This window comes from Plasmodium relictum, assembly GCF_900005765.1.
Source record: "Plasmodium relictum strain SGS1 genome assembly, chromosome: 5".
In the NCBI taxonomy this organism is placed as follows: domain Eukaryota; phylum Apicomplexa; class Aconoidasida; order Haemosporida; family Plasmodiidae; genus Plasmodium; species Plasmodium relictum.
In genome coordinates, this window is record NC_041683.1 from 521,643 (window position 1) to 545,778 (window position 24,136).

The 24,136-nt window shown below is 15.9% G+C and overlaps 5 protein-coding genes across 5 annotated transcripts; 3 read left to right on the forward strand and 2 right to left on the reverse strand.

Annotated features, from left to right (window-relative positions):
- Positions 1–540: 540 nt before the first annotated feature.
- Positions 541–1,908, reverse strand: PRELSG_0514800 (conserved Plasmodium membrane protein, unknown function; the record flags this gene model as incomplete). The annotated part of the gene is made up of 1 exon (XM_028675407.1): positions 541–1,908. One exon carries the CDS (start codon positions 1,906–1,908, stop codon positions 541–543), a length of 1,368 nt encoding a protein of 455 aa, XP_028531999.1.
- Positions 1,909–3,618: 1,710 nt separating this feature from the next.
- Positions 3,619–4,662, forward strand: PRELSG_0514900 (ran binding protein 1, putative; the record flags this gene model as incomplete). Its single annotated transcript, XM_028675408.1, has 2 exons — positions 3,619–3,687; positions 3,862–4,662. 2 exons carry the CDS (start codon positions 3,619–3,621, stop codon positions 4,660–4,662), a joined length of 870 nt encoding a protein of 289 aa, XP_028532000.1.
- Positions 4,663–6,233: 1,571 nt separating this feature from the next.
- On the forward strand, positions 6,234–7,085 carry PRELSG_0515000 (apical merozoite protein, putative; the record flags this gene model as incomplete). Its single annotated transcript, XM_028675409.1, has 1 exon — positions 6,234–7,085. The coding sequence occupies one exon, from the start codon at positions 6,234–6,236 to the stop codon at positions 7,083–7,085; it is 852 nt and encodes a 283-aa protein (XP_028532001.1).
- Positions 7,086–7,819: 734 nt separating this feature from the next.
- Positions 7,820–8,491, reverse strand: PRELSG_0515100 (60S ribosomal protein L7ae/L30e, putative; the record flags this gene model as incomplete). The annotated part of the gene is made up of 1 exon (XM_028675410.1): positions 7,820–8,491. One exon carries the CDS (start codon positions 8,489–8,491, stop codon positions 7,820–7,822), a length of 672 nt encoding a protein of 223 aa, XP_028532002.1.
- Positions 8,492–9,866: 1,375 nt separating this feature from the next.
- On the forward strand, positions 9,867–23,667 carry PRELSG_0515200 (phosphatidylinositol 4-kinase, putative; the record flags this gene model as incomplete). Its single annotated transcript, XM_028675411.1, has 6 exons — positions 9,867–9,899; positions 10,114–10,235; positions 10,352–23,007; positions 23,090–23,213; positions 23,303–23,407; positions 23,535–23,667. The coding sequence occupies 6 exons, from the start codon at positions 9,867–9,869 to the stop codon at positions 23,665–23,667; spliced, it is 13,173 nt and encodes a 4,390-aa protein (XP_028532003.1).
- Positions 23,668–24,136: the final 469 nt, after the last annotated feature.

Below are 24,136 nucleotides of genomic sequence, written 5' to 3' on the forward strand. Positions count from 1 at the left end.
ATTTTTTTTTTAATTGAATAAGATAATTTTATATTACTTTATTTTGTTACATTATTTTTCACTTTAACATTATTTTATTCTTTTTTTTTTAAATATTTAAAAAATACATTTTTTTTTAATTTATTTTCTCTTATTTTTATAATTTTCATTATATAGACATTTTCCTTGTTTTTTTGTTTATTTTTTTTGTTTTTTTTGTTTTTTGTCTTAATAATATAGATCATTATAAAAATTTATGAAAAAATTTTAAAATTTCCTTTTTCGTATGTTTATGAATATATATTTATATATATATGTATATGCCAACAAAAAAAAAAAAAAATATAAATATATATATTTTTCTTCACATTTATACCTATTTTTTTAAATATACTTTATTATTATATATACAAATAAAAGGAACTGAAAAAACAGAACTATATTGTTAAAAAAGATAAATATGTACATATAAAAAAATACAATTTAAAAAATATTCGCAAACAAAAACATATAAATATATGAATGAATACATAAAAATAAATAAATATATATATATATATTTTATAAATAATTGAATATATAACTTTTTAATAATAAGTAAAAAGATATGTATGATATTATAAAAGTTGCATAAAGAACGTAAATTAAATTATCCTCAAAATGATTTTTAAAAATTTTATTAGTAAATTTATAAATATAAAAAATAGTTGTACAAATATAAAAAAGAAATACCAACAAATGTATAGTCTTACATAGAAAATGTAGAAAAGTTATATTTGTTTCAATATTTGTAATTTTATATATAAAAAGAACAGGGAATAAAATTATATTATTATAACTCATTAATGAAATAAGAAATAATAATTTAAAGGGGCAATTATTTTTAGTCATTAAATATATAATTATATATATTAGTATTGGAATAAAGATATTAAATAAATAAATGAATAATAATATATCATACAGAATATTTAATTTATTACCTTCAATGTAATTTCTTCTTTTAATATTATTTTCCATTTCAGTTAACTCTATTTCATTAAAAAATATATTTTTTATATTAAAAAGAAAAAAAACAACAAAACATACAAGCAAATTTAACCAAATGAAAGCATAAATATCTGGATTTCTCTCAATACACAATTTATTATCATAATAATCAAAAGCATCATTAACATTACTAATTTCTCTTTTATTTTCATTTTCATTAATTGTTTTATCAATATTTTTTTGATAGTCTGTTTCATTTGCATTTTTTTCTATATCATTAAAATTATTAACTGCATCGTATGTTTTTTCTACATTTAAATAAGGTAATATGGCACACATGCATCTATATATAATTACATTATTATCTATATCATAATAACATAACAATTTTGTTCTAATATTATATAAACTTTTAAAAAAAGGAAATAATTCGAAAGAGTTTTCCTTATCACTAGTATTTTGATTTGAATTAATTATATTCATTTTACCACCTATATGATTTTCATAATTATTTTCTTCATCATTTAAATTAAATTGTTTTTCAAAAAATTCACCCTTGTGAGCATTATTTTGGGAGTTTAAATTATTAAATTTATTAGTTAAATTAATATCACTAAAATTAATAGAGTTACTTGTGTCAGTTAAATGAGTACTATAGTCATATCCTTTTTTTATATCATTTATATTGGGACTATTTAAGTTTTTATTATAGTGATTGTCATTCATTTCGTATTTATAATTTATTTCTTCATTATCATAATACATATTCACATTGTTTCTTCTAGAATACTCATTAATATGAATATTATCTTTAAATTCGTTTTTTAGTAAACTGTCTTCTTCATTATTACATATCAAATTTACATTTTCTTCATTTATATTCATGTCATTACTAGCCCATATAGTTTTTTTTTTAACCTCCTCATTTATTATACTCATTTTGTTTATATTTTCAAATAAGAAAAAATTATTAAATAAAATAAATTTTAAAAAAAACACGTAAAAAGCACTTAAAAAAAAAAAAAAAACTAGTAATAATAAAATAAAACAGTAATTATATTTACATTAAAAAAATTTTATATAATTTAAAAAAAAAAAAAAATAGTACTTTATTTAATCATCAATCTTTTATTTTTAAAATAAAATATTTAAGTCATATTTTATCTTTTTTTTTTTTTTTTCTTAATTTTATATATTATTCAATAACTTCCTTTATAATTCCAACCTTTTTTTGTGTTACTGATATTTTTCTCGTGTATTAATATTTTATTATTTTACTCTAAAGTTTCAGTGAATATTATTAAATTAATAATTTTTTGAAACTTAGAGTAATTTCCTTCCTTAAGGAATTCTCAAATATACATCTCATATTAATAATATCCGAATTAAACATAAAAAAAATATAAAATAAAATAAAACAATATAACTAAAATTTGATATATATTTAATTTAGCATGAGTTTATTAATTCTCCAAGTTTTTTTTTTTTTTTTAAAAAAATATATATATTTTAAAAAAAAAGTGTGTATAAATATATTTTTAATTATTTAGATTAAAAAGAAAAATTAATTTTATTTTTATTTTATTTTATTTTATTTAAATCAAACATCTCCTTGATATAAAGTATATAATTTAATAAATTTAGGTTATTATATAAAGTTCTAAATTATTAAGGATATGATTATTACAAATTTATATATATAATAATTAGAAAAAAATGAAAAATAAAAGAAATTTATCCTTTTTAATTTCTCTATTTAAAAAATTATATAGACATAAAAAATATAGCATATTATTTAAATAAACCTTGTAAATAAAAAAAAATGAAGAAATACTTTAAAATTAGAAATATTTTCTTGTTTATTCTCTTTTTTTTTTTTTTTAAATTATATATAAAATTAAATTAAAAAAGAGTAAGTAAAATTAGGAAAAAAATATGAATTTTTTTATATGTTATTTTGTATTTTATAAAATAACTTAAAAACTGAATATAATTTATCGATGGTAGATGCATAAATGATTATAAATAAATTGTTACCACAAGAAAACGTTATATGAAAAAAAAAAAAAATAAATAAATACCTTGTTGTTACTGTTGGCTTTTTTTTTTTTTATTTATTGTTTTTTTTCAATTTTGAAAATACTTTCACAAACTTGAAAAAATACATAAAATAAAATGAAATTATATGTATATGTATACATTTGTGAATATCAAAAAAAAAAAAATGAATACACATATAAATATTTTTTTATGAGAATACAAAAAATTAAAAAAAAAACAAAATTTTAAAAATAAGAAATTTTTACAATTAAATTTTTTTTGGAAATTATTTTAATTTAAATATTTATATTTAAAAAAAAAAATTAAAATAATTTTATGAAATAAAAAAAATATATAAAAATAGTATTAGTTAAACACTTAATTTAACGATATTTTTTTTTTTTGCATGTTGAATAATACTTTAAATTATTAATTTTTGTATTCAAAAAAAAAAAAAAAAACATAAAATAATAGAAAAAAGTATATAGTATTATAAAAATATATATCTATATATGAAAAAGAAAAAATATATTGAAATTGTGTATATACATTTTTAATTTTTATTATTATTTTATATTTTTTAAATATATTTAAATTTATTTTTTAAAAATGGAGGAAGATAAAAACGATTATAATCCAGAAGAAGAAGTTACTACAGGAAACTGGAACACCCCAAAGGTAAAAAAAATAAAATAATAAAATAAATAAATACAAGTATTTGTATATTACTCATATGTATATATATCACATATAATTATATATTTGTAAAATAAAAAGTTAGAAGATATTTATTTATGCTAGATAAAGTTCATATTTACTCTTTTATTTTTTTTTTCTTAACTGTTCATATAGGTTGAATTAAAAGAAGTAGAAATAAAAACTGGAGAAGAAGATGAAAGTTTATTTTGGTCAGGAAGATCAAAATTGTATAGATGGGTAGATGGAGAATGGAAAGAAAGAGGCTTAGGTGAATCAAAATTATTATTACATAAAAAAAAAGGAATTATAAGATTTCTATTAAGGCAAGAGAAAACTTTAAAAGTTGTTGCTAATCATTATATTTATCCAAGTGAATCTTACTGTAAGCTTGTACCAAATGCTGGAAGTGAAAAAATTTATGCTTGGACAGTTAAAGATTTTGCAGAAGAACCTAAAATCGAACAATTTGCATTAAAATTTAATAGTGCTGAAGCTGCAAAAGTATTTAAAGAAAAGTTTGATGAAGCAGGTAGAATTAATATTAAACTTCTTAATAATAAAGAAGGTGAAAAAGTAAATGAAAAAGAAGAAAAGGAAGAAACAGATAAAAATGATAATGATTCAAAAGAAAAAGAAAAAGAAAAAGAAAAAACAAATGACACTAAAGTAGACAATGAAGAAAAAAAAAAAGAAGAAAAGGATAATGAAAAAGAAGATAAAGAAAAATATGAAGCAAAAAAAGAAGAAAAAAAAATGGAGAAAGAAAATATGGACACGAAAAGTAAAGAAGAAAAAGAAAAAAAAGAAGTTGCAATTAAAGAAAAGGATAATGATTGTACAAATAAAATAAAAAATGATGAAAAAAAGGAAGATAAAAAAGAAGAAAAAAACAAAGAAAATTCGGAAAGTGAACAAACAGAAAATAAAAAAGAAAACATAAAAAGAGAAAATTAATAATATATATATTTAAGAGTATTTACAATAAGTAATACAAAAATATGAAAATATCAATTTCGCAAATATATATAATATATATATGTATAAAGGAAAATATATTTTATTATATTTAGAACTATTATTCTTTTTTTAAATAATTAATTAAATATATTTTTTTTTAATTATATAATATTATAGTTTTTGATTCTTTATTTAAGTTTAATTTTTAAAAAAAAAAAAAGAAAAGGAAAATTACATTTTAAAAAAAATGTATCTATAGTTTTATTACAAATTAATGTATAGTGTATAAATATATATTATCCTTAAATTTTTTAAATATTAAATATATATTTTGTGATAGTGAATGATAGTATTCTACATACCAAATAAAAAAGAATAAAATTATAGTTTATTTTTCAATGTCACAAAAAAAGTATAATAATTTTTGTAATTTGATAAAAAGAAAAAAAGCTATTAAATATTATTTTAGAAAAAATATATATATAATTTTTTCTTTTTAAATATATAATGTTTCAAGCAAACTTTTATGAATAAAATAGTATTTTAGTATTTATTTTAAGATAATATTATATTTTTAGGTTATTTAAATTAATAAAAAGGTAGACATTCTCATAGAATGTAATATATTAACAGGTACTTAAATTTTTTTATCCTTATTTTTGAAAATAATTTTTAATGTAAATTTTATATTTTAATAAAATATTTTTATATCATCCTTTTTCTTAGAATAAATTATATTATTGAAAAAAGTATTTGGACAATATGAAAGTAAATAAAAATAAAAAGAATAAGAAATAAATACGATAGAAAAATACATAAAATTATATCTTCATAATATAAATTGAAATTAATCATACAACATTGATAGCACCTGCATAATAGTGCAAAAAAAAAAATAAAAATAAAATAAAATAATTAAAACAACTAATAAATTTTTAAATGTTCTGATTTAAAAAAAAAAAAAAAAAACACTATTTACTTTTTTATAGTATGAACTTAAAGTTATTTATTCTATGTATTTATTTTTTAAATAATACACTTTTTTTAGTCTATTTAAATATAAGCTTTCTGTGTAATATAGAATTTAAATTTTTTTGATATATTTGATTTAAAAAGTATAAATCTTTATAATTTTTATAAATGAAATAAAAGAATTATTTTTTAAAATTCAACTAAAAACTATTTTTAATAGTAGTTAATAAATTAGATATTAATTATTTAAATATAAAGAAGAAACATTTATTATTTTTTTTTCTAATATTATTCTTTAAAATAGGAAAATAATAAAAACTATACTATATAATAATAATATATATACATATGCAAATATATATAAAAGACAAGTAAAATGAAAAGGCTCATAGAATTTGTTGTTTATAAAACTTTTAATTACTCTAAACTAAATAAAAAAAAAAAAAAAAATAATATGAATAAACATTTATAGAATATATTTGTAAGTTAATTAAAAAATATAATAAATATCATTTATTTTTTTTTAGTTTTGTATATTTCTAAAGTTTCTTATTTTTCTATTTTATTTCTTCTCTTTTTTCCTTTTTTTCAATATAATGAATTACAAATTTTCTTTTTTTTGCATTTTATTAAGTATACTTTCAATAAAGCTTATCTTTAAGTGTAATAGTATTAATGTAAATAACACCGATAATTTGATAAAAGATAATTTTCATAAAAAACCAAAAAATAGATGGTCAAATAAAAATGCTGAAAAAGAACTAGAAGAAAAAGGTAATTCACATAATTTAGTTGAAGTATCTAATAACTATGAAAATAATAAAACAGATGTAAGAAAAAATATTGAAAAGCTAAAGATATTAAGTAAAAACTTAAAAAATGAGAATTCAGGAAATAATACTGAAATTATAAAAAATATAAATGATATAGATGATAGTAAATTTAAATCATATATATTAAATGAGATTCATAATAATGAGAATCTAGGAAAACAAAAAAAAAGTGAAGAAGATATAAAAAGTTTAGAACAAAATTCACAAAAGTTGCTGTATGATATTCGTGAATGGTTAAACTCTGTTAGGAATATAGAAGAAAAATCAAATGTTTTAAAGGATATAAAAAATCAATTATTAAATAATATTGTATCACTAAATCAAACTTTAACACAAGAAATAGAAAATATAAATGAAATTAAGAAGTTACAAAAAGAACAAAATGCTATATTTTCAGAAAATTGGCTATATTTTTTTCCTTCAACATCTGAATACTTATTAGATGATAAAAAGCACCCAAAGTATGATATATTAAATTATTTAGAAGAATACAATAAAAAAGAAAAAGGGGAACATGAAAATAATGTAAGGAAGCATAATATTAAATCACTTAGCTTACATATTTTTCTAAATTATTTCATTTTTTTTTTAATAATAGCTATTCTATTTAATTAAATTTACAAAAAAAAAAAAAAAAAAAAAAAATTAAAATGATTAAAATAATAAATTTCTTTTTTCTGCTACTTTTTTTTCTTTTTAAATTTTTTCTAATATTTATTACTGTTATTATATATGTATGTATGTGCTAACATATTAAACAAATTTTAATTATGTACATAACTTCTTTTATTATTTTTTATTTTACATTGCTATGTAATGAAACAAGATTTTTTTTTTTTTTTATTGATTTTAATAAATTAAATGAAAAAAAATAATTTAAAATTTTACTTTCTATTAAAATTAATCCAAATTTATGGTAAGAAATTTTCTTTAGCTTTGTCTTACTTAAAAATTAAATTATATTCTAGAATATTAAAAGATTTTACAATTGCAGTTTAAAATATTCATATAAATTAAAATTTAATTTGAAATAATAAATATAATTAGAAGTTAATAAATGCTTAAAATAAACAAAATGTTGTAATTTCTTGTTTTCTAAAATTATGTATATATAGATTTCTTATATATTTCTCAAAGTATCAATAAACATAAAAAAAAATTATATCTACTTTATAAATGAAAAATAAAAGGATTAAAGATAAAAAAATAAGAAAAAAAAGTATTTAAATTTTTTGTTTTATTTTTTTTGTAATATTTAATTAAAGAAATAGTTCCTAATAATATTTTCTTTTATATAAATTAAAAAAATTTGTTCATGTATATATATATATATTTTTTTAATATACATATTATGACTGAAAAAAAGGATGATTTTTTTTAACTCCTTTTAATAATTTATCGTATAACTTTTTATAATTAACAATTTTTTGTTTATGGTTATACTCATTTATCGTTTCCTCAAATTTGGAAATTTCGTCATTTGGTTTGAAAATAAATAAACAGGTAATTGACCTTTTTAATTTACATAGATGAGCTAATTTATTTTTTGTTGTAACAAAAGTATAAGGAATATTTGATTCTTCACAAAATGCAGGTAGATGGCATATTATATTAATAGGAAATATATCTACTGCTAAAATAACTATACCTTGAAATCCTTTTCTTATAGCTTTTATTACTTGATTTAATCCAATAACTATAAATTTTGTTTTTAATATTTTTTTTCTTTCTTCTTGTAAGTTTGTATTTGTTTTTATCACATGAGATGCACCTACTTTAGCATAATATGCATAATCTAGTACTTTTAAAAAATTTTTATAATACTTTTTTTTCAATAATGGTTCGCTTATTTTTGATATATAACAATTTTTATTTTCTATTTTTATTTCTTCAATTACTTTATCATAATTTTTTTTTTTATCATTATCATCATTATTTCCCTTATTTACAGCTTTATTTTTTTCTTCATTTTTTGTTATAATATTTGTATTTGTATCAGAAATTATCTTTGTTGTTTCCATTTTTTATTTATTCAGTATGATAATTTAATTTTTTCATAAGCAGTTTTTGATTTATACTTAATTTTTTTACATATATTTCTTATTTTATTTATTATTATTATAACTATATAATACGTTATATAATTATTTGTACTGTATTATAAAGGACTTTTTTATATTTCTATTTTAAAAAAAAGAAAATAATTTAACAAAATATAAAATTAATATATGGTGCATATACATTTTTAATCTTTTTGTAGCAAAGAAAAAGATATAAAAAGTAAAAAAAAAAAATTTTAAAAAACAAAAAAAAAAAAAAAAATAAAATAATAAAATAAAATAAAAATAAAATAAAAATTTTAAAATTAATATTAATATTAATATATTTTTATGATTACAAATAATATATATATATATATATATATCTGAATATACTTAAATAGAAAATATTTTTATTTCTCATATTTTTAAAAACACTCTTAAAGTATTTCTTTATTTTTTTTTAATTTATCTTAAAAATAATAAAAAAAAAATAATAAATATTATCTTTTTTTTTTTAGTATAAATTTGTTTATATTTTTTATTAAAAATAGAAATAGATTCATTGTATTTGAGCTTTGTATAAATAATTAATAAAATATTTTGTGTAATTAAATAATTTAAATAAAAATCAAGTAAATTTTAATACATTCATAAAGTTTTATCAAAATTAAAAATTAAACAAATATAACTATAGGATAAAATTATTCAAATTTATATGTATTTTTGCTAATGAAAAAATGAGAAAACTTTTGTATTTTCATTATATAAATTTTAAAATTATATAGTATTTTGATCAAGTGAAGAATAGGAAACATTTAGGTTTCTAATATATCTTAGGTATATAATATTAATTTATTTTAATAGACATACGAATATGAATACTAATGAACTTTTTTTCTTTTTTCTTTTTTTATAATATATTTATTAAATGAAAGCTCATTTTATTAAATTATTCTTTTATCAGATTTAGTCTATTATTAAAAAAAAAGCTATACAAAATTTTTTTTTGTTATTTATAAAATCTTTTACATTATAATATTATTTATTATATTAATTTCATTATTATTATTTTTTTGATATATTAAATAATTATCATTAATAATTATTTTAAGTATTTTTCTCTATTATTATTTTTTTTTTTTTTTTGTATATAGATTTTTTATCAGTTTGTTTTATTTCATCTATATATATTTTATTATTTTTTTCTTTTGTTTTTTTTTTCCTCCTCCTCCCCATATTTAAAATAGTTCTTAATCCTTTATTTTTTTGTTGTATATGTTTATTTAATATAGAATAAAAGAAATACAGTTTTTTTTTAGGTATTTTTTATAAAAAAAAATTAAAAAACTTGAAGATGAGAAAATATAAAATAGAAAAAAAACATAATGTAATTCTTTATAGTAAAATAATATATTTTAGCTTATATTAAAATTTTTTGTTTATTATTTTTGAATAATAAAATTTTATTTAATGCAAATATATATGAGAAATTTATATTGAAATAATGTAATTATATTAATTTATGTATCTTTATATCCTTTTTTTCTTTACTTATTTCGTTTAATTTAAATCGAATTTTAAATAAATCATACAATTTATAGGATTTCAAAGAAATAAATATAAATAATATATTTAATTATGTAAATAATAAAAAAAATGAAGGAACAAATAAAGTTGTTCTTATTCTTTATTTGTGTAACAATCTTGAGAAAAAACACATAGAGTATTAAAAATATAAATAATTTTTATATATTAAAAAAAAGGCACATAAATATATGTATATAGATATATTAAACTTTTATTAAAATAAACTTACATTTTCATTTTTTTTAACTATAGGAATGGTAATGATATATTAATTCTATACTTAAATTTATTAAATATTCTTCAAGAGCATTTAGTGAAGTTTTTAAAAAGAAGAATTATTACTAATAGAAAAAAAAAATGTTATGAAAAAAAAGAATTAGAAGAAAACTACACTATTAGGATAAATAAATTGCAGTTAAGTTTTAGTTATATTATTTTACACATATCATATTTTTTAACATTAAATAAAAATTATAGAGAAAACTATTCTTTACAGCTTTATATTTATTACTTACATATATTGACATTTTTATATTTAAAAAAGTATATATTTCAAAAAGAGAAAAGAATTAATGAAGAAATATTATATTTATGTTTTGTAAATACATTATTATTAATGCTAATTAACATTTATAAATTTAAATTATACGAAATATTAAATGAAAAAAATTTTTATATTGTATCAAAATATATGTTTGCTATTATTTATTTATTTAGTCATATAAAAAGAAATGGTAATGAAAAAAAATTAGTTCTTTTTTTTTATGATTATATTTATAATGTGTTGATAATTTTAATTGATAAATATTATTTTTATCTTAAGAAAAAAAAAAGTACACCTAAGAAGTTAATTACCTTTTATAAATATTTTGTTATATTTATTTATAACTTTGTTAATAAATTGAAAATTTTTAAATATATAGAAAGATATTTATTAGGAAACAACAAAAGTAATTTTTATAATTTAACATTATTAAGTATAATAAAAAATACAATTGATATACACTTTATACCGTCTAATTTTAACGAAAATGATACTAAAAAATTTTACATATTAAAATTTAAAAAAAATTTAGAAGAAAATACAGAAAGAGTATTGAACAATGAGCGACTAAATAGGAATTTTGAAGAAAATAAAATTAAGGTTACTAATGTGAATTTCAGTAAAAATATAAATTCTAATAAAATTTTAAAAAAAAAAAATGATTTATCCATTGAAGTAAATTATAAAACAGTCAACTATATTATTTTTTTAAAATTATTAAAATTAGAAGAAGTACTGCTAATACGAAAAGATAGAATTTTTTTATGTTTGTATATATATTATTTCATTAATAAGATAGCTTATAATACAATAAAGGAAGTTTATAAATTTATAAAAAAAAAAAAAATTTATATGTACAAATATATATATTATAGATTATTATTTTTATATGAATTTTATTTTAATATAATTTTTTTTATAATTAATGAGGTAGGTAAGGAAAAAGAAAAAAAAAATAAAAAATTTGGAAATTCTTATATTTACTTTATTGAGAATTCTTTTTTTTATATGTATGAAATATATATGTTGTTGATCATTTTATTATCCGTTATTCCTAATTTCTATAAAATATTTAATAAAAATAATTTTTCTTTTGTAAAAAGAATTTTATATATAAGAAAATGTAACAATTATATATTTATAAATAGTATCACGAAATTAATTTGTGATTGTTTTTTTTTTAGTCAGTCATTGCTTTCACTTATAATTTTCAAATTCTTATTTAAAAATAATAAAAAATTAAATAATTTTTTACTAAAAAGAGTTCATATATATATAAGGAGAAGAAAATTTTATGTTGTTATAAATAAAAATAATATATATATAAATATCAACTCATGTGAAGATGAGAAATTTAAAATTAATAAAAATAAAATAAAAATTATTCAAGATAATAATTTTAATAAATTAAAAATACTTAATACCAATTTGCTTTTTGATCAAGAAAAAGGTTTTCATCTATGTGTAAATAGCTATGTTAAAATAAATTTTTTATTAGAAGAAGAAAATAAAATAAATGAAGAGAATAATTATGCAGGAAAACATTTTAATATTACAATAGAAGATGATAATTTAGATTTCTATAAAAATAATATAATAACAAAAGTAATTGAACAAAAAAATAAAGCTGATGAAAAAATAAATAACAAATTATTTGAAAATTTTGATAGTGAAAATAAAATAATTCATAATAAGAGATGTTCTGAAAAAAAAGGAGAATCAGTTTCAGAAAAACTAGCAAATGAAGTAAAAAAATGTAATAATTTTAATATAACAAAATATGATAATAAATTAACTATAGACAGTAATTTAATATTTAAAGGTAGTTTTGATAAAGATAAAGATAAAGATAAAAATGAAAATGAACAGTTAGAACAAGAAAATTATACAAAAATATATTTTCTTTTATTAATGAATAATTTCATATCGGAAATAAAGAAAAAAAAAAAATATTATTTTGTTGAATATAATTACAAAAATTATTTAAACATATATGTAAATAAACTTCATTATTATTGTAATAATATTTTTAATAACAAGTCTCTTTTTCGTCATAATATAAGTTCATTTATTAAATATAATTTAAGAAAAAATACAAATTTTTTCGAAAATATAACCTCGTTTAACAGGAAACTTAATTATTATAATAAAAAAATTAGTGAAAAAAAAAATATTTTTAAAAATAAGATTGGTAGTTTAAATAGCGCTGAAAAAAAACATAATACTCCAAAATATACATTTTTAAATAGAATATTAAATTATAAGAACAAATATTTTCATAATGAAAATTATTATTTTAATTTTTTATTTAATATAAAATTTCTTCATAATTTAAATGATAACATTAATGAATATTTTTTATTCAAAAAAAAAAAGAAAAAGAAAAAAATGATTTTTAATATTAATATAAACTTAAAAGACAAAATAAAAAAAATGAAGCATTCATCTAGTGATCAATATTATAAATCAATTAGAAGTTTTTCATTAAATTATAATGAGGAAAAAAATGAAAAAGGTGAATTATTAGCCGGTAATATTTCAACCAATAAATTACATAACCAACAAAAAAAAATAAGAATAAAAAAAAGTATTCTTTATTTTTTATTCTTAAATTATAATTATTGTATATTTAATTATGAAAAAAATGAGCATTTACAATATTTTTTATTGGAAATATTAAAATATTTTGAAGCTATAATACCATATATAAATATATATAAGTATATTTGTTCCTACTTACTATTTATCATATCATTTATAGAAAAGAAGCCATTGGAAAATTTAGATATTTTTATGATTAATAAGAATTTAAAAAAAAAAGGAAACACAAAAATATCCAAGAAATATGAAAATTGTACAAATAAACATATAAACAATTATCAAAATATATTTATAAAAAATAATTTAAATAATAAAAAAGATGAAGAAAACTTTCTGAAATTTCCAGAAAATAATAAATTTAATACTATAAAAAGTAATATAGATAATAATAATTATTCTGCATATATGAAAAGTATTCATGAAATGTATAATTGCAAAAATAAATATTCTAATATATTTAAAGAGAAAAGGATTTTTTACGATAAAGTAAATATTAATGAAATAATGATAAATAAATTAAATGAAAAATATGAATATATTGAAAAGAATGTAATTCAGAATATGAGGAATTTAAAAGATAGAAAATTTTACATATTTCATAAAGGAAACAATAAAATGATATTAAAAATACTACTAGGAATAAATGATAAAATAAAAATATATTTATTTAGCAATACATTTCATTATTTATACAAGAGTAAAATGAAATACAATAAAAATTTGAGTGTACTTTCATTATATTTTTATAAATTATATTTCACTCTGATATATTATGAAATTTATAAGGAGGCCAGTTTAAATATAAAAGAAATAGAAATGATTAAAGGAAAAGTAATCGAAATAACACCAATATTAAGTATAAAATATATTAATAAAAGTAATATAAAAAATATATGTAATAGTTATATTTTGGAAAATATAAAAGAAAATAAAATACATAATAATGTAGGATTAAATTTCACTGATTATGAAAGACTTTATATTTTTATAATTTATTACATAGAAAGTATAAGAAAAAAAGAGGATATTTTATACTGCTTTTATTTATTAATTGATAAAAATATATTTAGAAATAAATTTTTACATAAAAATATAAAGAAATTAATTAAATATAAAATATATGTGTTTTTAAATGAATTGAATAGTTTTAATAATTACAATTTTATAAATACAACGTTTTTTATATTAATGAATATAATGAATTATAATAAAATCTTAAGAAATTATATTTATTATATTTTTGATCAAATATTTAAATTGAGATTAAATACATTATATGATAATATGTTCCTTATATGTTTTCTAAAAAATTTAGAGAAGAGTAGTATTGATTATGCCTTTTCTAAGATTTTATATGATGAAAAAAAAACATTTAAAAATATAATAGATAAGAAAAAAAACAAAATGATTAAAATTATTTACAAAACAAATTTGTATCTAACTATAAATTACTTATTATTTCTTAAAATTTTAAATGGTTGTAAATTATTTTTAAATTTATATTCCTATTTTTATTATGAATTTTATATCTTTTGTTTTAATAAGTATGCAAAGCAATATAAGTATTATCTTATTAGAAGGAATAAAATATATAGACAAACGTATTCTAATATAAAAAAAAAAAAATCTATATACTTCTCACAAAACTCAATAGATATAAAGGAATATTATGAAAAAAAAAGTTATATGTATGATAATAAAAATAGTTTAAATGGTAGTAATAATATAAAGAAAAAAAAAAATATCATACGTAATAATTTAATAAATTCAGAAGATAGAAAGGAAAATCCAAACCTTAAGAATAATCGTAATATTAATAGAGAAAATTATAAGGAATATGTAAAAAATTTCCATAAAACTAAAAGCTTAGAAACATTAGATAGAAACGATTGTAAACATTTGACAAACAATGAGAATAACAATAAAATAATGCAACACAAATATGATCAAGCTGAATATTATAATATATCATCAGAAAATTTATTTTTAATACATATAGATGAAAAACACTCATCCAATGAAGCAATATATAATAGAAAATTTAATTTTTCTAACAAATATAAACATATAAATAAAAAATTAAAAAAAAACAAAAAGCATATATTTAATGATAATGATATAAAAATACCAAAATATACTATGGGTTATTCAAAATATTTATATGAAAAAAAACCATACACTATATTTAAAAAATATAGTTCATATGATAATTATGCAAAAATACTAAGAAGAAAAAAAAAAAGTTCAACTTATATGAATGCATCTAACGATTTTAGTGAATTATTTGATAATTATATCAAGAATGATTATTATGAAAATGAAGCTATTGATAATGATGTGAATTATTTTAAAATATTAAAAAAAATAAAAGGAAGTAATACCCATATATATAATATATACGATATAAAAATAAGCAAGAAAATTGTATACAAAAAAAAATATTTTAAAGAATACTTAAACATAATTAATTTTATTACTTGTATTTTCTTAACAACTAATATAAATAATTTAAATATGAGTATGCTAAATAATAATTACATTTACATAATATCAAGAATAATAAAAAAAAATTTTAAATTTTATTTTTTATTTTTCTATTATAATATTTTTAAAAATAGAAACAAAAGATATAAAAATGTATACAATGCTAATTTTAATATTATTTTGAATAGTTCAGTTAGAAAAAATTTTAATACTTCAACAATTAGCATTAAAAATAAATATATATATGTACTGTATACTTTATCTTGTATTTTATCTATATATGATTATAAGTATGCTTTCTTCAATTATTATTTTTTTTTCTTCTATAAGATTGTAAAAATTTTAGCAAAATTTTCCTTGAAATTTATATCTATATCAGACTTTCTTATTGATAAATTTAGTAATGATAGAAAATATATTGATGAAAATAATGATAAAAACAAAAGCGAGTATTATATAAATAGTGGTTATGAGAATATTGAAACTGGAAGCTATTATTATATTAAAAATGAAGTTAATGAAGAGTCAAAAACAAATAAAGAGAACTGTTCTAGTGAAAAAATATTTTTAAATGATAGATACAGATTTTTAAGAGGTATATCTAAAAACAAAAGAGTACGAAGTAATTTCAAATACCAGTTCAAAGAATATTCAAATGGAATAAAAAAAGAAAAAAAAAGCAAAATTCTTAACAAATATGAGAAACAATTCATTGTGAGTGATATTATGATGATAAAAAATTATATAAAAAATTATATAATAATAGAAAATTGCAAAATTCATAATAATCTAATACATAGCAGCATAACTAATAGAAATATACTAGATCAATATATCAAATATATTAATAATATAATGATAATATTTATTTTTATTAATTATATGATTTTAATGAATGAAAATATGAATTTAAGCAAGAAAAAAATTATAAAAAACAAATTAAAAATATTAGAAGATTACAAAGTTTATCTAATGAATAAAATTCTTGATATATTTTTTTTAAATATACCATACTTATGTAATTATCTAGTTGTTATATTAGAATTCTTTTTTGTTTTTAGTAATTCATTTTTAAGTTTAAATTGCAGTAATTATATATTAGTTAAAGATATAAATTTTTTTTTCAAAAATTCCTATTTTTACTTTTTAACTAATATGTTCAATAAAATGCAAAATTTAAAGACATTTTATCACGTAAATTTTTACAAAAATTCTAATTTGTATTTTCATAATTTTAAGAAATCTAATGATGAAAATTTTGATTTTTGTAAAAATAACAGTTCAAATTATGTATGCAATGACTCCAACTACGACTTTGAAAAATGTGAGAAAATAAATAAGATAGAAGAATATGTATCTAATGTAAAGAAAGATGAAATGAAAGTAAAAAATCAAACAGAAAATGAATTTAATGAAAAAAATGTAAGATATAGATATTTTTATAGTTCGCCAAATAATTCAAAAAGCAGCTATAATATTTTAAATAATGATAGTACATGTTACAGTATGGAGAATAATAATATTATAAAAGAAAAAAAAACAATTAACAAAAAGAAAAATAAAAAAGAAGAAATAAATTCAGTAAACAATCATTGTTCAGATGATAGTTTAAGCGAATTTGATGAATATATATATAAGGACGCTTTTATTGAATTAAAGGAAATATTAAAAAAGCAAACAAAAGAATATATTAAGAGTTATTTTGATAGAAAAATAAAAAATATTTGTTTTTTTTTTCGTTGTTTTAATGATATATCAAGTATTTGTCTATTTTTAAATTTTTATATAAATTCAAATACGAAAATAAATGAAAAATATAATCATATATGCATACAAAGTATGAATAATATATATTTATATAATTTCAGATTTTTAAAAATTTGTTATAACTTTATATCTATCATATTTTTAGCTTTAATTAAAATGTTCAATTATACGTCAAATTTTTTTCATTCATATAATCATTATGTTCAATTATATTCTAAATACAAATATAATTATTTTTTATATTTAGATGATTGTAGTAATTTTTTTACATTTTATAATGTTTATAATTTTTCAGTTAAGAAAAGTAAGAAAAAAGAAAATGTTGTCAACATAAATAAAGAAATAAATGTTTTTTTTATTAATGAAATTTTTGATCATAATAAATTTCTATTACAAAAAAGTTTTATATTTTTAGCATTTTTTTTTCATAATTTTAATGATATTATACCTGATATTTATTGTATAAATTGTTCTAATAAATATTCAATGGGAAGTATTGACAAAAATGCTTCAATAATTGATTTAACAAAAGTGTGTGATATTAAAAAAAAGAAAAATAGTGTTATCGATTCTAATAAAACAGATTACTTGAGAAAAAAAAGTTTAAAATATAGAAAGGAAATAGAAAGTGAAAATAAGGAAAATGTTTCTAGTTATGATTATATGAAAAAAGATAAAAAATATATCAAAAATATTTATAATAATGAGAAAAATGAAGATACAAATGAAAAAGGTTATATAGAAATTCTTCATAATGATGATGAAAAAATTTATAAATTATATGATCATGTAAAAAAAAAAAAAAAAGCAAATAATTTTACAGATTTAGAACGAAACAAGAGAATAAAAATTAATAACCATAATTATAAAAATAATAAGGGTAATAGTAGTAATAGTGATACTGATAATAATAACGATAACAATTCTCTCAAATATGCAAATAATATATACACTTATATTAAGAAAAAGGTGTCTAATTTAAAAAAAATAAGTTATAATTATTTTCCTAATTATTCTAAGAAAAATTCTTTAAAAGAAAGTATTAAATACACATACGATAGTGAAACTATCGATGAAATAAATAATGATAATAATAATACAAAAAAAATAAATAGATTAAGTAAAGCAAATATAAGTATTAGTGAAAAAAATAATATAGAAAATGATTATGATACATGCTCATTGAAAGACAAAAAAGAAGATTTAAATATATTAAATGCATATAAATATATGTTAAGTTATCAAAAAACGCATAAAAAAACATTATATGACTACAATTTAAAGGAAGAGTTAAACTGTATTTGTATAAATAAATATGTATACATTTGCAATTTAATTTATAACTGTCTTATATACATTTTAGAAATTAAATGTAAATACAAGAAAAAAAAATTTTCCATATTTTCATATAATATATTTAAAAAAAAAATTAAGCAAATGGAGCAATTCATTAATCATAATGATAAAGATTATATTATAATAAACACAAAAAATTTACTTAATCTTGATTTTATTATTTTAAGTATTTTGCATTTATTAGAAACTATTTATATCAATTTTTATAAATGTAAATTGTTTACTGATATGTGTATTTTTAATAATATAAAATATATTTGTTTAGAAAATAAGGGATTAAAAAAAAAGGATTGTAATAAATTTAACAATACTGAATATGTTACAAATAATTTTCATTATAATAGAAATTGTAAAGATAAAAATGATATTACAAGATTATTTTACTTTTCCGATTGTTTCAATTCGTTGAATAGTGTGAATAGCAATATATATAACGATGAAAATAATGATAATAATAATAATTATAATAATTTTAATATAAAAACTTATTATAATAAATATAGCAATGACAGCATTAACAATTATTGTATTGATAGTATTGATAATAATAATAATACTGATGACAATTATAATGTCATAAATGATAATAATATTGAAAATAAATGTGGCAAAGTGAATAATAGTAATAATATTAAGAGTTATGATAGTAGTTTAAGAAGTACATATGATGATAATAATTTAAAAAGAATGCTTTCTAATTTCAAGAAAGATAAAAATTATGAAAATCAATATAAAGAAAGATATAGTAAGTTCCTAAAGAAAAATCTTACGAGCAATATAAATTTCAGTAATGACAACAAAAAAATAGAAAAAACAAATAAAAAAAACAACAAATTTTTTAATAAAATTGAAAGTGAATATAAGAAAAAAGGTAATAATACAAATATTTGGAATGAACATAAATATAATTATGGGAATATACAAAATGAAGAAAGACCAAATTTTACGAAAAATGAATTAAAATATTTTAGTTCAATAAATAATATATTAAGAGGCTTTAAAGATGATAAGGGAAATAAGAATAAAAGAGTAGAAAATAAAAAAAGAGAAATAAATAAAAGAAATTTTTTTTATAAAAAAAATAAAGATTATAATATATCTAAAAATTTAAAGAATTTATCATTAAGCGAATTTTTTAGTGATAAAAAGCTAATGAAAAAAGAAAAAAAAGAATTATCTTTTAATTACTTTAAAAAATATAAAATTTTAAGAGATAATTATAAAATTAAATTTAACAAGAAAAAAAAAAGTAAAATAAATAATTATGACAATATATATAAAATAAGAAGAGGAAATATTAATTACAAAAAGGATAATTGGAACTTAGGAAAATTATATTTAAGAAAAAAACTCAATTATAAAAATAAGGAAATTGAGAATATAAGAATTAACAATTTATCTGTTAGTTATAAATCAAGAATTATAAAAAATAAAAATGTTAATAAATTATTAAAAATGAACATGGAAAAAGAAGAAGAAAATATAGAAAGAATAAAACACTTATTTATAACATTTAATAATAATAAAGAAAAAAAAATAAATAATTACATCCAAAATGTATTTAAATATATTTCTCTCTACTCAAATTTTAATGTATTCTATAAGAAAAAAATTGAAATATTAAATTATAAAATAAAAGTAAGAAGGAGGTTATTAAAAACTTTATATTCTTTTTATTACAAACATAATATATCTTTAATGTACAAAATTTATAAAAAAATAGAATATATATATACATATCTGAATTTATTATATTATAACAATTTATTTCATATAAATTTAAAAGAAATGAATGATGAAATAAATAAATATTCTTTATTTATTATAGCAAAATACTTAAAATATCATATGCATAATCTTAATAATTTATTTAATTTATTCATTGTAAAAATAATAAATTACATAAATAGTAACATTCATAACATTACAGAATTTTTATGTATGTATGATTATAGTGATTTGTTGAACATACTTAACCAATATATAATTAGCATAAATATAAGTAATAAATTAACAATAAATAAATATAATTTATTTTTATTGAGAAAAAATAAATTATTATATGTACCGATATCTAATATATTATTTTTATACTGTAATAATATTAGTTTAAACGATATAATAAAGATATTATACAGCCATCCACAGTATACTCTGTTTTTAAAAAGTGTAGGAATAAATAATTTAGTTTATTTATATAAAAAGAGTACTATTACGAATACAATATATTTGCAATTATTTGAATATTTAAAAGTAGATTTAGGAAATAGAGTTTTCTTTTTTATTATTTTTTTTTCTTTTCATTCCTTCAAATTTTTGTATGATTTTTTTTTGAATATGCACACGTATATAAATGATGAGCATTTATTTCTATTAGGTTATTATAATTTAAAAAAGGGACAATCCTTCTTATTGCCTTTAAATGATGATAAAAACAATATTTTCAATAAGAGTAAAGATAATATAGAAAATAACTTATTATTCAATAAGGATCTTTTTGTTAAGAAAAAGAATGCAATCATAGATTTTATAATTACATGTTCTAAAAAAAGAAGTGCATTAAATAAATGTACAATTTATAAAAATAAAATCACTAATAATATAAATATAAGTAATTTTATTTTTCATAAATATCAAAATTATGTAAAAAAATCGGATGTTTTATCTTTAAAATGTTCTCTAATTAAAAAAATATTTTTAGATAATTTAAATCATAATAAAAGAAATGTATTGTTAGAATCTTGCCATTTACATAATATTATATTTTGTATAAGTCAGAAGGCATCGAAATTAGACAAAAATGTACAAAATGATTTCGTTAAAATGGAAATTAAAAATTTATTAAATAATTTTGATATAAATAATTTAAAATTACTAACAAGTAACAATAAGGTTTCTGATATATCAGATAACATAAAAATTTTAATGTCTGCTACTAGATCTCCTATCTTTTTAACTTTTAAAACTAAAAAGTCAAATATAAAAAAATGTATATATTTTCATCCGTTTATAAAATATTCTTCGAGTGAAAAAAATGAAATTAAAAATGAAATGAAATCCATTCATGATACAACTAATGATTGTGCAATTGATGAAATAATAAATAATAATAAAATGGAAAATATAATTAGTTGCGATTACGCAAATGATTTTGCAAATAAAATTAAGTGTAATGATATTAATAATACAGAAAAAATAAAAGAAACATATAATTTGAAAAATAAAGGTATTATAAATAACATTAAAAAAGAAAAAAATAACTTGGGAACTGATACAAGCTTTATTAATATAGAAAAAAACGTAAGTAATTCAGATAATTTTAATGAAAAATGGATAATTAATAATGTTTATGAGCTAGAAAAACAAACTTTTGAAGATGTTTCGTATATTTATAAAGTAAATGATGATGTTAGACAAGATAAATTGGTTATTCAAACTATTCATATATTTATTCATATTTTAAATGAATATAAATTATTTTATAATTTATTCCCTTATAATATAGTTACAAACAAATTCTTTAATATATATTCAAATGGAGATGAAATTGAAGAAAAAAAAGCATTTAGTGTTAAAGAAAAAATATATAATGTTAATGATAGTACTAATAAAAAGGAAAATGAAAACAAAAAAAAAATTTCTTTTTCTTTTTATTTATTTAAGAAAAAAAAAAAGAAAAAAAATCTGGGGTCATGTAATGAAAATAAGTTTTGTAAAAATTCTGATAAAAATAATAAAGTAAAAGAAGATATGAAAATTGTTGTTCATTCTTATCAAGTTGATAATATGAATTCCAATTTTCAGGAGCATTTTAAGAGTGATTTTAAGAGAATGGAATTTTCTAAGAAAGAAAAGAAAAAGAAAAAAAAAAAAAAATTTGAAAATTTTGGGGCAATTATTGAAGTATTAGCAAACACAAAAAGTAGACATGATATAGGAAGAAAATTTAATAATATAATAAAATTTTATCATTTACAGTTTTCTAATACTAATTTATATATATATGCCTTGAAAAATTTTATCTCATCTTTAGCTGCATATTCATTGTTATCTTTTATTTTACAAGTAAAAGATAGACATAACGGAAACTTATTATTTGATGAAAATGGAAATATTATTCACATTGATTTTGGCTATATTTTAAATATATATCCTGGTAAATTTATAATCTTCTTTAAAATTTTAAAAAAGATTCATTTATTCATATTCAACTATTTCTTTTTTTACACTTATTATAGGTATATCAATCAATTTTGAATTAGCCCCTTTTAAATTAACAAGAGAAATGATTATGCTGTTAACTATTAAAAGTCAGAAAAAACAATATTTTATTTTCTCATATATCCAACTAGTAGTAAAAGGGTTAATATACTTATATACTCTTAAAAATAAAATTAATTGAGCTTATGTTCATATAATAATTATATAAATATTTTCTCTATTTCTTATAGATACTTATTGTTAAGAAAAAAAAGTGATTGGATAATTTCATCAATATTAAGCTTATCGCACTCAGATATTAATTGCTTTAAATATAACACAATTGAAAAATTAAAGTAAAAAAAAAAAAAAAAAGATTTATAAACAATTAAAAATTGAACATTGATATTTATTGCAAAAAAAATTACTGAAAAATTATATCAATATATATTATGTTTTTTTTTTTTTTTTTATATAATATAGAAAGAGATTAAGATTAAATAAAAATGATAACGATGCAAGTATTTTTATGATTAATAAAATTCATCAAGCCTACAACAACATAACAACTATTATGTATGATTATATTCAAAATATTCAACAGGGAATAAAATAAGTAAAAATAAATGATATTAAGTTTTTTTTTTTTTCTTATATATATATATATTTGTCTACTTTTATTATTTTTTTTTTTTGTCCTTTTTTTTGTTTTTTATTTAAAAATTTTAAAGTAACATATATTCTTATATATTTTTAATTTTAATATTTTCTATTATTATATATGTCTTTATAATTATTGAAAAAGTAAAAAAAGACTTCATAATATATTGAATTTTCTTTTTTTTAAATAAAAAATTTTGAAATGTATAAAATAAATACAATAGGAGAAAAAAAATCAAAAAATTTAAAAATAATCTATATAAACAAAATTTCTTAATATTTAAAAAAATTAAAAAATACCGAAAAGAATAATAATAAAAAAAAAAAGAATAAATGAATAAATTAAGATTATATAAATAAAAAAAAAATAAATAAATTATGAATCATACATATATTAAATTGTGACAAAGCTAAACAAAAAAAAA